This window comes from Sturnus vulgaris, chromosome 25 (genome assembly GCF_052056855.1).
Source record: "Sturnus vulgaris isolate bStuVul1 chromosome 25, bStuVul1.hap1, whole genome shotgun sequence".
NCBI lineage: Eukaryota > Metazoa > Chordata > Aves > Passeriformes > Sturnidae > Sturnus > Sturnus vulgaris.
Window position 1 is genome coordinate 300,129 of NC_142267.1, and position 14,478 is coordinate 314,606.

At 53.8% G+C, this 14,478-nt stretch overlaps 1 protein-coding gene across 1 annotated transcript in view; it reads left to right on the forward strand.

Moving 5' to 3' along the window:
• The first annotated feature begins 10,899 nt into the window (after positions 1-10,899).
• Positions 10,900-14,478, forward strand: part of CASZ1 (castor zinc finger 1) — an 87,623-nt gene continuing 84,044 nt past the window's right edge. The window contains exon 1 of the mRNA XM_088178769.1: positions 10,900-11,027. Coding sequence (XP_088034895.1) covers positions 10,979-11,027 — 49 coding nt within the window. The 5' untranslated portion in view covers positions 10,900-10,978. The remainder of the gene's footprint in view (positions 11,028-14,478) is intronic.

The window sequence follows — 14,478 nt, forward strand, 5'->3', positions numbered from 1 at the left end:
AGTGAAGCCACACAGCCAAGTGTAACTGCTCACACTGCCTGTGAGGCAGGCAATAAACACACAAGATCAGTGGCAGGAGCATGTGAGCCTGTGAAAGGCTTGGCAGACTGCTGCTGGTCAAGGGCAGAGCCAAGAGATGTTCTGGCGTCCTTTAGTTTAAAGGATTGGAATGATGGATCTGCCGTAGTCTCCTGGCCATGGTTGCCCCTTTTAAGTCTCCTCGCCATAGGCTCAGTTCAGCACAATGCTTTGAGCTCTAGGTTGAGTTTTGCTTAAGCCAAAATCATTTAAGCAAATATTTAGGAGTTCCATTTGACATGGACCATAGGATGAGACCCAGACTCTTGTGAGGCCCTTTTGTAGTTCTCCTTTTCAAACAGCATTTAGCACAAGATGGTTCTTCATTTATGGTTACAGCTCAAAGTGTAAAAAACAGCAATAGTGGAAGGGCTGCTCATCACTTCATAGGTCTTTAGTTCAAGTTACTTCACCTTGTTAAAAGCAGTTTCTCTGAAGGTACCCAGTCTTCCAAGAGGATGTTTAGAGCTGGCCTCCAGAAACTTGGCAAGTTCCTGAGCACACCAGGAGGAGGGGACAGGGCTGTACTGTGCAAGGTAAAGGTAAATCTCCAGTTTTTCCAGGAAGGAACATGAAATGACAGGAGTTAAAAGGAGGAAAAACTTTATTCCAGGGAATCATTCCAAAAAGTGGGAGACTCCTTACAAGCTAGAAGGTAGTGAGGGTAAGGACTTTATTTTTAGGTTAAATAAAAAAGAACTAGGAGCAGTAAGCAAAGGATGAGAAATTTCAAACAAGCTAGAGAGAAAGCGTGAGGGAGAGCAGCACCTCCTAAATGGAAGGGTAAACAGGCACTCCGAGGCATTAACTTAATTGATTGTTCTGCAACAGGCTGAACGCTGTGTTACTCTGTCACCGTGGCAACAACCCAAAAAAATTGTCAGCCTGTTTGGATGAAGTGAAGCGAAACATTCTCTAATTTGCGGTGATCCGGGTGTTTGTTTTCCTTCCGAAGAGGCGGGGGCTCTATTGATCTATTGTTTGCACAGAGCTTTTTTTTTCATGGTGATACGGGGAAAGCAGGAGCCCTGGGGTGTGCTCTTGGGGCAGGTAAGGCAGCAGGGGTGTCTCTGCTGTCTTTCCCCATCTGCCCTTGCAGGGTGGCCATGCAAAGCCAGCAGGGGCTCCAGTGGTAGGAGCCATCCCGAAGAATCTGGAGGACAGGAGAAGGTGTTTGGGTGTGGAGAATTTGTGCCAAAAGTGTTTGGCTGTGATAAACTTGTGCCAGACCATAAACTGCTTTGGTCCATCCTGTTCTTGTCCCTTTGGGCTCTTGCAGTTCACAGAATCATAGAACCACGGAGTGATGGAATATCCTGAGCTGGAGGGGATCCACATGGGATCATCAAATCCAGCTCTTGGCTTTGCCTCGGACAACCCCAAAAGTCACACCAGTTCTGTCTGTATTGCAGTCTCTGGTGTTAGGTGGAGTCAGCAACAACTGCCTCAGGGACAAGAGCACCTCTGTCCCCCTACCAGCTCCCTTTCCAGATCCTTGCTGTTCCATGTTATGTGTGCAGACCTGTGTCTATGCACAGCCTGTATCGTTGCACACTCGGGGGCGTGACAGGAATCATGTTTATCCTTATCCCATGGCTATGGGAACATAATGAAGTCCCCGCTTTGAGCTGTTTGTTGCAGCAGAGATGAAATCCCTGGGCCAAAGGAGGAGAGATGTTGTCTCCTGGGATATGGGGTCAGTGTGCTCCAAGGGGCTGTGTGGGACAGGAGACGGGGATGGCCACAGTGGGATGGGTGACTTGCTGCAGGCACAGCTTGGGGCCGAGCCAGGGGAGCCACACAGGTGGGAAGAGGTACCACAAGTTGTACAGTGACTTGTGCCCTTCGTCAGCAGTGTCTGGCTCTGCACAGCCCTGGAGGCCAAGCAGGAGCTCTTGGAGATGCCACTGGCTGTCAGCACGTGCTTGGTTTCAGAGTGAAATGTCTCTGCAGCACTTGATTCGGCTGGGAATTGTTCAGTCAGAGTGGGAAAGTGCAGGGAACAAGGGAGAGAGTCCACATGGCCAGGGGTGAGTAGCAAGGCCTTGTGTCAAAGACATGATGCCTAGAGACGGGGGCTGTGGCAGGGGAGGGGAAAGCTGGCAAAAAGGTGCCTTAGAGGTCTGCAGTGGGGAGAACAGGCAACTGTGGCTCAGAGCCAGTGGGAGGGGGAGTGGCAGAGGCGGTTCTGGGCCAGCAAAGGAGAGTAGTTTCCTCGTGACAGGGGAGGGACAGGCTTGACCTTCCTTGTGCTTGGCCCTGCAGAGAGGTTTCATCCTCCTCTTTGGGGTTTTCTGCACTCTCACGGCCTTTGGGCACCCTGCAGGCAATCCAACGTTTCCCATACAGGCTGATCATCCTCACTCCTTAGCAGTGCCCCAGCCCCTGCACAGCTAGTCCAGCTGCTGTACAAGGGCTGTCTATTTGATCCCTAAGATTTCAGGGAGAGCAGTGGAATATGTTGGTGTCAACTGCTGGAGAGTGTTGCTTTGTGGGGTATGCAGGGAGAAAATCCCACCATATATTCCCGTGCTCTTCCTGCCTCCCTCCAGGATCCTTTCTCTGTTGTCCTAAGGGGTTTTCCTCCTCTGTTTGTACTGGTTTTGCTTTATCACCCTTTTCCCCTTCTGTCTCTCTCTTCCCTTCTCTATTTCATTCCTTCCATCCAGTTTCTAACTCATCTGCTCTGTTCCACTTTTTTCACGGCATAGATGTGGGTTGGGGATAAGTGACTGTGGCTGGTGGGTGAGTAGTGTTCTGAGGCACTGTGTGCCACCAGGGCATCTGCCCCCGTGCTCCTGGTGGGTGTGTGGGTGGGGGCACCATGGGCATGGGAGAGAGGAGTGCTGCATGTCTCCTGGGAGAAAGCTGAGCTGCCAGTGAAAGTTTGGTGGTTATCAGTGTCAGGAGAAGCTAAATAACCCTGTAAGTGGTATGAAGGTGAATTCACGGTCTAGTGAGCACTGAAAATTTGAAAGGGCTCTGAGACAGGCAGAGTGTGGAGAGGGGAATACAGCCCGCCCATGGCTCAGGGAGTGGTGTGTTGCTGGAGCAGAGCGAGGACATGTGCTAATGCCATCCAGATCATCAGCCATGGCAAAACACCTTTGGGGGGCTGGACAGAACAGACAGGGTGCTCAGGACTACAAGTTCGGAGACAAATGAGACACGCACACGTTAACATGGCAAGAACACCCTCAGAGAATGTCTGTGGGCAGCCACATCTGACTGCACAGCCCTGTACACATGTGTCCAAGTGCCCACACAGTGCCACAAGGCCATACCCACGCAGGCAGGTTCACATCTCTGCGTGTCATCCTGTGTGGAGATGCTTTCACAGCTCCATAAACACGGGGTCCCAGGCACACCCAAACTGCCAGTGCAGTGCTCTGCAGTGCTCTGTGTCAGCTCGCAGTCATGCCAAATTCCTTTTTGGTGTAACTGCACTCCAGTCAGGCAGCACAGACAGATTTATCCCAGCATATCTTGGATGTCTCTGTGGTTACCTGCTCTGAGCAGGAGAAGACTTGTGGGAAATCTGTTCTCCTTCCAGCTGGGAGAGGCTGATGCCATAGAGAACCAGAAGATGTGCAGAGAGGAAACCCCCTTCAGCTCTTCACCTGGAGCTGGTAATCTCCTACACCAAATCCCTGGAACAGGGGAATTGCAGTTGAAGCTCAGCCAGTGGTGATTTAGTGTTAGACATTTGCAAAAGAGACTTTGATTAATTCGTAGTAAAATCAAGTAGCACTTGGGTGCCAGCACCACATTCCAGGGTGAGACAGCGACCAAGGTGCTCGCTGGGCAGGCTGCCAGGTGCCTGAGCAATCCCCGCGGAGGTGGCAGCGCCATTCAACCCACAGCCTCTCCCTGCTTGGGCTTCTTAATTATTAATTTATTTTTCTCCCTTCCTTGGCAAAAAAATACTATTTGGTAACGACCTCAAATTGCAAAATGCTGATGATTTGGAGAATGTGTCACAGAAGCTCCAGGGTGATAAAGGGGAGACAAATCCCAGCCAACAATCCGGCTCAGCCAGTTTGCCTATTTATTAAAGAAAAAGCCCAGATCATTAACTTTTTTGTTGTTGTTCTGTTTGCGGGCAACTCCCTGCTGGCAACTTTCGGGTGCCCAGTAAATTAAACCAAGTATCGGCCTGGTTCAGGGCAACCTGAGCTTCTATTTAGAGCTGTGAGAAAACTGGCTTCGTTTATGTTAGCACGTGAATAAACCCTTTAGGGTACCATGCAAAAGTGCTCTCTGGCATAAAAGCAGTGTCAGAAAATCCTTACTCTTGCTGCCTCGTGGAGGGTCAGGTATTGTAACTGGAGAGCTGAGCTTCTCTTTTCCTCCCACTGCTTGTTCACACAGTTAATTGCCCCTCGACACCTCACTGTGCCATGCTGGTCCCCAGAGAAGCAGGGCTGGAAGAGAGCATCTGTAGGCACAGGCTTTGTTGGTTTCCCCGTTTGCCTGCTTGGTTTAGTTGTTGAATAAAGAACAGTTTAGGGATGGGCTTGCCTGCCTGGTGCCTCTGTGAACTCCGAGAGTTCCCTGTGCTATCAGGGAAGGGTGATTACATCCCCCTCCTCTGGAACATCCCACGTGCTCACTGAAGTAGTGCTTCAAGCTAAATCAGTTTGCTGAGGGCTCCAGCTTCCCTTAATTCGGTGTCAGGACCAGGCTTGCATGGCCATTATTCAAGAAGTTTTATCAGAAGCACAAAGCTAGCATCTGCCCTCCTGCTTCCCTCTGGGCATCACCAGCTCTCCTGCCCTGGCTTTGGCACACGGAGACTCGAGGGACTGCCTCACCGAGCCCATTTGCAGGCAGAGCTCGTTCCAGCTCCTAGAGAGTCTCGGCTGTTTCACTTGCTGAAACACCGGGAGCACGGTGGCTTGTCACTGGTGCCTGGCACAGCAGCTCAGAAAACCTGCCAGAACCGAGGAGCTCGTGTGGGAAAAGGGAGCAAAGACACTGCTCAGATTACTAGCCTCTCCCCTTCCCTCTTCCAACCCAGCTCAGTTGAACTAGGGCTGGATTTTAGGTTTTAATCTCAGCTGATATCCACATACTTTCTTCCAGAGGTAGCCACCTTCTTCCTTGGCCTACCTCATGTCCTTCTACACTCATTTCTCTGGTGAAGCCTGCCCAGACCCGTGTTCATGTGGATGCTGATGGGAGGAGAAGGGTATTTTTCAAGGTTTCTGCTGGGTTTTTTTCTTCTGAAATATAAGGATGTGCAATTTTTTTAGTTTCAATTTAGCATTGGAGAATTTTATAATTTAGTAATTAAAATCTCTGATAGGCTTTAGAAATTGCAGCTAATTGAATTTAATGGGAAGATGATTTTCAATTTTATTTGATTACCCGGACCCCTGGCATTGGTATTTATGGGAAAAAAATGGGAAATGTGCTGTGTGGGCTAAGATGGCATAATTGAATTAGGGCTAATCGGATTTCTTCGTCATGAATTTCACTATAATTTTCCTATAATTTTCCATTAGATATCTAGTTTACAAATATTCACAAAGAAATGAAGCTCTTTCGGAATGGAGATTGCTGGCTAACAGGATTACAGGGACGATAGCTCGGCACTGCCAGCCCGGGCTCCTTCAGTAATGCAATCGCTGCGTCTGCCTCACACTTACCGCCCGCCGCTGCTCCCGCACCCCCGGCTCTGCCCGGGCTGCGGGGCCGCGCTTCCGCCGGGGTGGGCAGGCTCGGCAGCCGCGGTGTCCCTGGGCACGGCTCGGTGTCCCTAGGCACGGCATGTCCCTGTGCCCCTCGCTGGCACACGGATGCCGTGCCCGGCTCAGTGTCCCTGTGCCCCTCGGTGGCACACGGATGCCGTGCCCGGCGCTCAGGTCCCCGCCTCTCTGGGAGCCACGGGCAGGCACGCTGGCACATCCTGTGTCAGCAGCGTTGAAGCTCCGGCCCCGTTGCACAAGCAGGGCCAGCCCACGCGGATCCCCGCGGCTGCATCTCGGGCAGCTCTCGGAGCGCGCCCACCACCAGCTTGCTTGGGTACGAGGGGACGCTTTGCCTTCCTTCCCTGCGCCCTGGTGAGGATCCTGCTGTCACATCCCAGAGCAGGAAGAGCAGCCAAGCCCCGCTGTGTGCAGTCCTGGGTCTGCTGCTCATTTCTTACCTCCTCCATCATCTCCCCTCATTGTCACTTCTAATGAGTGAGTGACTGCTCCACTGGGGACGGTCCCTGGCAGTGCTGTGTACCTGCCTCAGTGCTCCGCAGGGAGCAGGGGTGACATGGCCTCTGCCTGTGATGGGGCAGGTAGAGCAGAGCAGACAATGTGCCGGGTTCCCTCTGCCTTCTCTCCTTTCTCCTCTTGCCCCTGCCGAAGCCACATCAAATCCAGAGTGAACTTTTGGAGACCAGCCCTACTCCACAGTGTCAGAGTCCTGTAAAATCCAGCTTGTCTCTCGACCTGCCCCGTCTCTGTTACTTGCTGGGCTGCACGTTGGGAGCCTTTACTGATCTGCCCAGCCCATGTCAGGATGGAGCTGCTGGCACAGCAAGTCATTGCCCTGTAGAGTAAGTAGGGTGGCAGCTCCTCTCTACCCAGTGCCCCTTGACATCTCCATGTCGTTGGGCCTTCCACATGTGTCCAGAGCAGGACAGTCTCTGCTAAAACATCCATGACAATCCAGCCCTGTCCTGGGTGCTGCAGGACCATGTACAGGGCTTCCTGTGTCTGTGCATTCACATGTGACTCCGTGTGTGTCACATGGCATGTCCTCACATTTTCATTTGTATCCAAGCGTGTCTCTGCAGGAATACAAGCTGGCTTGCACATCCTCTAGACAGAATTCACCATTTCGTTTTGCACTTGCCCCATGCACTGCAGAAATAGGTCTTACCCAGTCTGCCCATCCTTGGGCAGCAGTTTCCCATCCCAGCTGCCTGCTTTGCCAAGCCCGAGGTCAAGGGCTTTGTGGGGTTCGGGATGGTTCAGGGTGGTATTTGCTGGTTTTGCAGGCAGGGCACCTGCTTTTGAGTGCCAGGTACCTTCCCTATTGGACCTGCTGCCTGGGTACGACTATGCCTTTACCTCCTCACCCTGAAATCCCCAGGCTGCACTTTTAATTGCTGCAGTAAATTGTAACTAATTGTTAGTGCATTCAAACCCCTGCCACTCCTTCCCCCCAAGTCTTCCTGGGCCCCTGTGGAGCACATGCCATGTACGTTCAGTGCCATATGCCCTGTTCCCTGTACAGTCATTCCCTCTGGGCAGTGGTCAAGAGATGAGCAGCGTTGGCTTCCAGCAGATGCTAGAAGCTGTGGAGTACCTGGAAAAGCAGTAGCCACATGATGGGGAGCTGGTGTCAAACTGTTTGAGTAAGGCCAAAGGAACAGTAAATGGCAGAGTTGCTCCCATCAGAGCCTTCCCCAGCACGCTGAGACTTAGCACAGCTGCTTTGGCAAGGGGTTCTGGGAGCCATGTGCCAATAATGTGATTGAAACTGAATTGAGAAGGAAGGAGGGAAAGAGAAGGAAAGGGAAAGAAAGCATGGATTGTCTGCTCCTGCCGCCCAGGCCCCGAGGCCTCTGGGCACCTCCCTTGACGAAACAGAAATCAAACAAAATTACAGAAATAGGGCAAGAGCATTTGCCTAATAGACTCCCCAAGCAGGAGCAGGAGGAGGGGCATAGCACTGCCAGATCTCCAACCTGCAATCTGAGAGCCAGCGCCCTGATCCCACATGAATCCAGAGCACAGTCCCAGGCCCCCAGGCCAGCTCCAGCTAAGGAGGGAGAAACTGCCAAGAAAGTGGGCTAAGCATAAAAAACAAAGGTAGAAGAGACACAAAAAGGGGGATGTCCCACATCTCAGTGTGACTCACCCCCTGCTCAGCCCTGGCACACTGTCTGCGGGGAAAGCATTAAACTGTAATAATAATAAATTAATCATCCTTCCCCCTCCCATTGCACTTTTCATCTGAGGATCTCTGAGCACCTGGCAAATATTAATTACCAAGAGCTCCTGATGCCCCTGGGAGGGTGGAAAGGGACACAGAGAGATCTCTTCACCTGCCACGGAAGGGCAGATGTGGCTGGAGCGGGCAGCGCTCTCGCCATGGCACAGAAGCACAGTTCAGAGCAGGGTGAGGGGTGCTGCCTTCCCTCGAGTGCTCCTGGAGAGCAGGGGGTCCAGGAGCCTTTTCATGCCAGGGCATGGTCAGAGGCAGCTTTTCCTCAGAGCGGATCCATATCCTGGAGGGATAAGGGAAGGAGGGGAGATGCTACCCTCATGGGGGGCACAGGAGCAGAAAGCTTCAGAGCCCTTGAGAGAGGAAAGAACCAACTCTCCTTGGGTAAGAGGCAAAGGAGGGAGTATGGGGAAATAAAACCTGATCCTGTGGCAGGAGATCGCTAAGATAGGAAATCAGGCCTTGCCATTGCGTCAGCTGCAGGGCGTGGATTTCACCTGAAAAAACACCTTGGCAAGTTGTTCCTGCACGGAGGAGTGGGAGGGGACAGTGGGAAGTCTGTGGAGGGGATCCTCCAGGTGTGTTTAGGTTGTGTATGTGGGTTCATGTGTGTCATGGTGTATGGATATGTGTGTATTTGAATGTCAGTGAGCACAGAGTATCATTTTCTTTGTGGAGGGCATATGCATGTTGCATGTGCGTGCTGGGATGGGAGGGGTGGGGAGCTTTGTATACTGATGTGTGAACGTGCTCAACTCGGTGCACGTAGAAGAACAGGTATGTTTAGAGGGTCTGTGGGGCTGTGTGTGTCTAGTGACATATCCACATTAGAAAGTGTGTTCCTTTTGTGAGGAGTTGGAGACACAGCTGGGGACAGCTCCCACTCTCTCAAGGAACAGTGATGGTGAGCAAAACTCCTGCTCCTTAAAATACAAAGTTCACAAGAGAATCAAAAATTAAGACATCTGACATAAAGTGCAGTGAACTTATGGGACTTGTCAGCAAACTCAAACCTGGAAGGAAGTGTTGAGTCCAAACGGAGCTATTACAGAGCCTACACAAACAATTCTGGTTGTGTCCATTACCTCGCAGGGTGGGATATTCCTTGGCAGGTGCTGTAGCGCGTGACTCAGGTGCAGGGACCAGGGCAGGCTCTGCTGAGCTCCATGGGTGGTGTTGGCTGGGCTGGTGCCTGCGTTGGGACCGAGTGAAGTGCAGACAGGCAGGATTTTACAGGCAGCACTGGGTGACAGTGCTGATCAGAGCTGATGGTGCGGTTCGAAACCAGTGAGTGGGGAAGTCGGGGCAATGCTGATAAAGCAGGAGCTGGACTGCAGCAGGTGGGAAGGCAAGTCCCGTACAGGAGTGCTGCTTGGCTGGGCAGCCCCCAGGCAGGGCACACTTGCCTCCTGCCTGACACTGCTGTCCCCGCGTGCTTCCAGACTTGGAAGGTCTCTGGGTGGCTCCATTTCACTAGACTTTGTTTAGATTTTTTTCTGAGAGAAGCTAGAATATTTGTGGTTTCCACAAATTACTCCCCTCTCCTCTTCCCTCTCCCTGCCCTCTGGCCTGCTTCGCTGCCTGTGCGTTTTTGCCCATGCAAATGCAGCGCTGCTGAGGTGATGAGCCACAGTTTGTGTTGCGTCTCCGGGCTCAGGACACTATCTGGGTGCAGCACATCCTGGTGCATGGAGCCAAACACACCTGGGCTCCTTCCAGCCCTGTGACTAACCTGTCCGGCCACTTCTGGCAAGTCACTTCCCTCACTGGTGCCTCAGTTTCCCCATCCCTAGTGGGGTAATGATGCTGGCCTCCTTTGGGAAGCACATAAAGTTCTGCTTATAAAAAGGATTTAAGAGCTGCTAAGTCCATGGGCAGCTCCGTGTGAGCCCCGGAGAGGAGCCTGGCTCTGCCAAAATCCTGGAGCCAAACGTGGTGTGTTCACAAAAACAGCCTACAACCTGCTCAAAATACCTATTTAATCAGGTAAATAATCTGCTCGTTTGTTTTAAAGAAAGAGGCTTATATCTGTGTTTACCCAACACGCCTCTCAGAACCTCCCTCGCATTCTTTGCTACTTAGAAAAATAAAGCAAAAAAAAAATGAGGAAATTCACTGCAAAAGGGCCCCCTTCCCCCCACCTCCCGTGGGCCCGGCGTTGAGGGGTAGAGCGGCGTGATCTTCCTGAGGGCCATTGGGCAAGATGCGTCCAGGCTTGTGACACCCGCAGGTGGCGGCCACCAGTGCCCCGAGGGCTCCCGTCCTGTTCGGTGTGCGCTCCGCACCGCACGGCCGAGCCCGGACCCGCGTGGGACGGCGGTGCCGGGGCAACCCCGCCGTGCCCCGGCCGTGCCCGTTACCCGGGGCATCGCTGCCGCTCGTCCGGCCCCGTGCGCCCCCGTCCATCCCATCGCGGTTTGCTCCGCGCCGGCGGCTCCGTCCCCGCCGCTCCGGGGCTTCCGGAGGAGCCAGCGCCGCGGCCGCGGGCCGGGCGGCGGGGACGGCCGGCAGCGACGGCAACGACGGCAACGATGGCAACGATGGCAGCGATGGCAGCGATGGCAGCGATGGCAGCGGGGCACCGCGGGACCGGGGACCAGGCTGGTCCCGCCGGGCGGCCCTGCGTGCGGGGCAGCTCCGCGCTCCTTCCCCGCCGCGCCGGGACCGCCGCTCGGTGCGCGGGGGCCGCCCGAGGTAGCCCCGGAGCCGCTGCCCCTCTGCCCCCGTAGCCGGTCCGACCCAACCCGTGCCGGCCCCGCACCTGCCCCCGGCGGGCCCGGGGAGGGGGCGGGTCCGGCGGCCGCCAGTCACCGCCCCCCGCGGCGGCGCGCCCGCCCCCGGCCCCGCTGCCAAAGTGACTCGGGGAGGACCGGCACGGCAATGACATCAGTGCTTTAAACAACTTGTTATTCGGGAGCAATCAGCTGCAATTAGGTATTAATTAAGTATTATGAAAGTTGATTATTTAAGTGAATTCGGCTTTCGTCTCTCCGACTATGGTAAGTACAGCACAATTGTCCTTTTCCTGCCCCCAGCCCCCCGCCCGCCTCTCGGCGGAGCCCCCGGCCGGTGCGGCCGCCGGTGCCGGTGTCCCCGCGCCGGGCGGAGCGGAGCGCAGCGCTGTCCGCCCCGGCCGCCGCTCCGCGGCTCCGCCGCCCCTCGGCCCTTGGCGGGGCCGGCGCTGCGGGCAGCGCAGCCTCTCCGGCCGCGGGGCCGCCGCCGCACCGAAACTTTTGTTGGCGGGTGCGCGGTGCAGAGCCGCGGGCCGGGCGGAGCGGGGCGCGGGGGCGGCACCAGGTGCGGGGCGCTGCGGCGGGGGGCTCGCCGCCTCTTTCACTTTGCTTCTTTCACTTGTTTTACGGAAGTTGCTCCCGCGCCCGCCGCCGCTCCGGCCCCGCTCTCCCGGCCCCGCCGAGGCGAGCCGGGGGCTCCGCTCCCTCCGCCGGTCCTTCCCGGCAGCGCGGCCCCCGCGGCCCGGGGCAGCGGGGCGAGATGCGGGCTGGCCGTGAGAGGATGCAGAGGGGAAGTTTATGGGGGTTTTGAAATTATTCTGCCTTTGTATTTGTTGTAAGTTGTGTGGGTTGTTTTCTCTTTCATTTTTTCCCCCTCCTGAGCTCTGGCGTGTCGGTGGTAAAGGTTGCTTGTCAGGTTCCTGTACTGCCTAAATGAAAAGGAATTTAATTTATTTGGGACAAGGCAGTGTCAGATGAAGAGGCTGCTTATTACATTTAATGAGTTGTTTTTTGATTTTTTTTTTTCAGCCTGGGCATATCTGGGATGGGTTTGTTTTTGTCCTTCCATGTGAGGTGTATGAGACCTCCCCCACCCCTTCACATCATGCAGGGAGGAGGAAAGGTGGCCAGGCTGGGGCAATGTTTTGGTTTTAGATTACAGGCCCTAGTGTTGGGGTTGGGTGTGTTTTAGATTGTAGCTTTTTGTGGCTTGTCCACTGGTTTTTGATCAGGTATCAGGATGGCGAGTAGGTTCTGGCCTGGTGCTGGGCTGGGTTAGGCTAGTAGCCCTGCTGGGGGTGATGATGGACAGGTCTCCATCAGCCTGGAGTGTGATTGCAACCAGGAGCTGTAGGACTCAAAGTGTTGGTGGTTGGTTTACCAATCCTCGGACCTTCTGGATCAGAATCTCACTTAGATTTGACAAAATGTGCAAATTCAGAGTTTGGTAGGAATCAATCCCTCGGGTGATGTTGCCTCCTTCTTTGGGACCAGGTCCCACACCATGGCCCGTACTGACTAACACAACTGTACTTGCTCCTCCAAAATGGTGTAAACCATTCTTTGCCATGTAAAAATCAAGTGGCAGCAATGAGCCAAACAGGCCTGTGCTGGCGATGTGCCATGGTCCAGGTAATTACTGCCAGAGTGTATGTGTGTGTTGTTTTTTTTTTAATAAGGAGTAAGATGGTAATAAACTGGTTGATGATTGACTGGGCCTGAACTATGTACTCTGATACTGTGAGTGAGAGGATAATTTTGTCGTCGTTTATTCCATTTATTTACTTATTTCTACCATTGATATCAGGAACCGAGTGGCTCCGGAGCCACTCCACCTGTGAGCGCGACGTGCCGGCTCTGCTCGGGTCCAGCCGTGGGCGTGCGGCTGCCTCCCTTCTAGATCAAGAAGCTGGGATGCTGCGTGGGCAGCCCAGGAGTTAAGGATGTGGTGAAACTGCAGGAGGGCAAATGCTTTCAGGAGCAATAAACAGTGATTTACCCCGCTCCCGTGTGGAGGAGCTGCGGCAGCCGCCCGGGCGGCCGGGCCGGGGTGGCCCCGGGAGGGCAGCGCTGTGCCCCGGCGCTGCAGTGCCCTCTGCCGGCTGGAGCGCTGCCCGCTGCCCCGGGGGGCTCCCCCGAGCTGGGGCTGCCCGGGCAACGCCCTCCCCTCCCCAAAAAAGGGACCCTCCTTCGCCTCGCAGCTGCTGTGGGTGCTCAGCCTTGCCGCCCAGGTAACACGTGGGTCTCGGTCTCTGCTATGGGAACCGGGGCTGCAGTGAGCCATGGAAATGAGGATCGGGGAGATCTCTTTAAGTCAGCATTACGGCGTGTGTGGGTGAACCCGTCTTGTCATGATCTTGGGGCAAAGACCTGCCCCATAATCACCACCTCTAACCCTTATCTGCTTGGGCCAGTTTATCTCCCTCAGTCGCTGCCTCTTGAATTCTCTCCAAGCCCTCAGGCGGTGACTCTCCAGAGGCAGTGCCCGAGGGCTGCTCACAAGAGCTGCCAGCTGGCAGAGGCAAGTCCAGAGGGGTTTCTTTCCCAGAGGACTCGGTATGTGGGGTCTGACAGTCTGCTCATGCTGAGGGCTTTCTCAGCTCAGTCAATCCTTGCGTGGACCTTCTAGGACCAGAAATGTTAATAGTGGTTAAGGGCTGGAAAGAATTTGTGGACTGAGTCCATCTGCGCAGGAATGTGGCAAGATGTTCCCTACATGTGACTTTCTGCGAGTCTGGTTTTAAATACCTTGACTGACTGGGTACTTGTCACTTCTTTTGGGAAACTGTTCCTCCGCCTAGTTATCCTGGGTATGAGATTACAGGAACCGACCTCAGAATGAGGACCAAGACTCCCATGGTAAATGGGCAGAGGAATACCCAATTTCCCACTCATAGGGTTATTTTGTGTCTTTGTCAAATCACTGCTGTTGTTTGAAACACCCAGTGGATAGAATCACCTTCTTTGGGCTGGTGACAATGTGTTTTTTCTTTTTCTTTTTTGACCGGAATTTTTGGGATACATTGACTCAATCAAGATTGGTGTCATTCCAGAACTCATGCTCTGGAAAAGGTTCCGAGGGCAGTTGGTTTGGGTGTTAATGTCCTTTTCCAGTAGTTCTGTGAGATACTTGTTGGGTGGAAAGCATTCAAAGGCTAAAGCCTACGAGTGAAGATTGTTCCTGGGGAGAAGGGTTTAGCAGGGCAGGGATTAACCTTCCCATCATGGAGTAAGCAGCACCCAGCTATTACTCGGTGAACATGCTTCAAGGCTGCTTGAAGTCCATAGGAGTGTTTCTACTGCTTTGGCTCTAGAGAGAGATAACTCACAGAAAGACCAGAAAGTTGATCTCTGAGATAAACTCCTGTTTCCTTACCTGTATTCTGTCTGCTGTGTCTAACGAGTCCTTCTAAACCAGGCCTGCCACTGGCAGAGTGGGGTCTGCTGATGTGTGCGGGTACTACACCGTTCTGCTCTGAGACACTGAGACCCCGAGGGGAAGAGGCAACTTGTACTGAAACTGGCTGGGCATGGTACGGATACCTTGACTGGAGGGGATCACATATTTAATGTGTACTTCCCGTATCATCAGTTTCTCTTTCTGTTTTCCTGAATTGTTTGTGGTTCTACCTGGAGTCCTCTTTCCTGCAATTGGAAAGTACTATCTGAGCTCGGAATTTATCTCAGGGCATTGCCTACGCAGCCTTTTCTGTCCCAC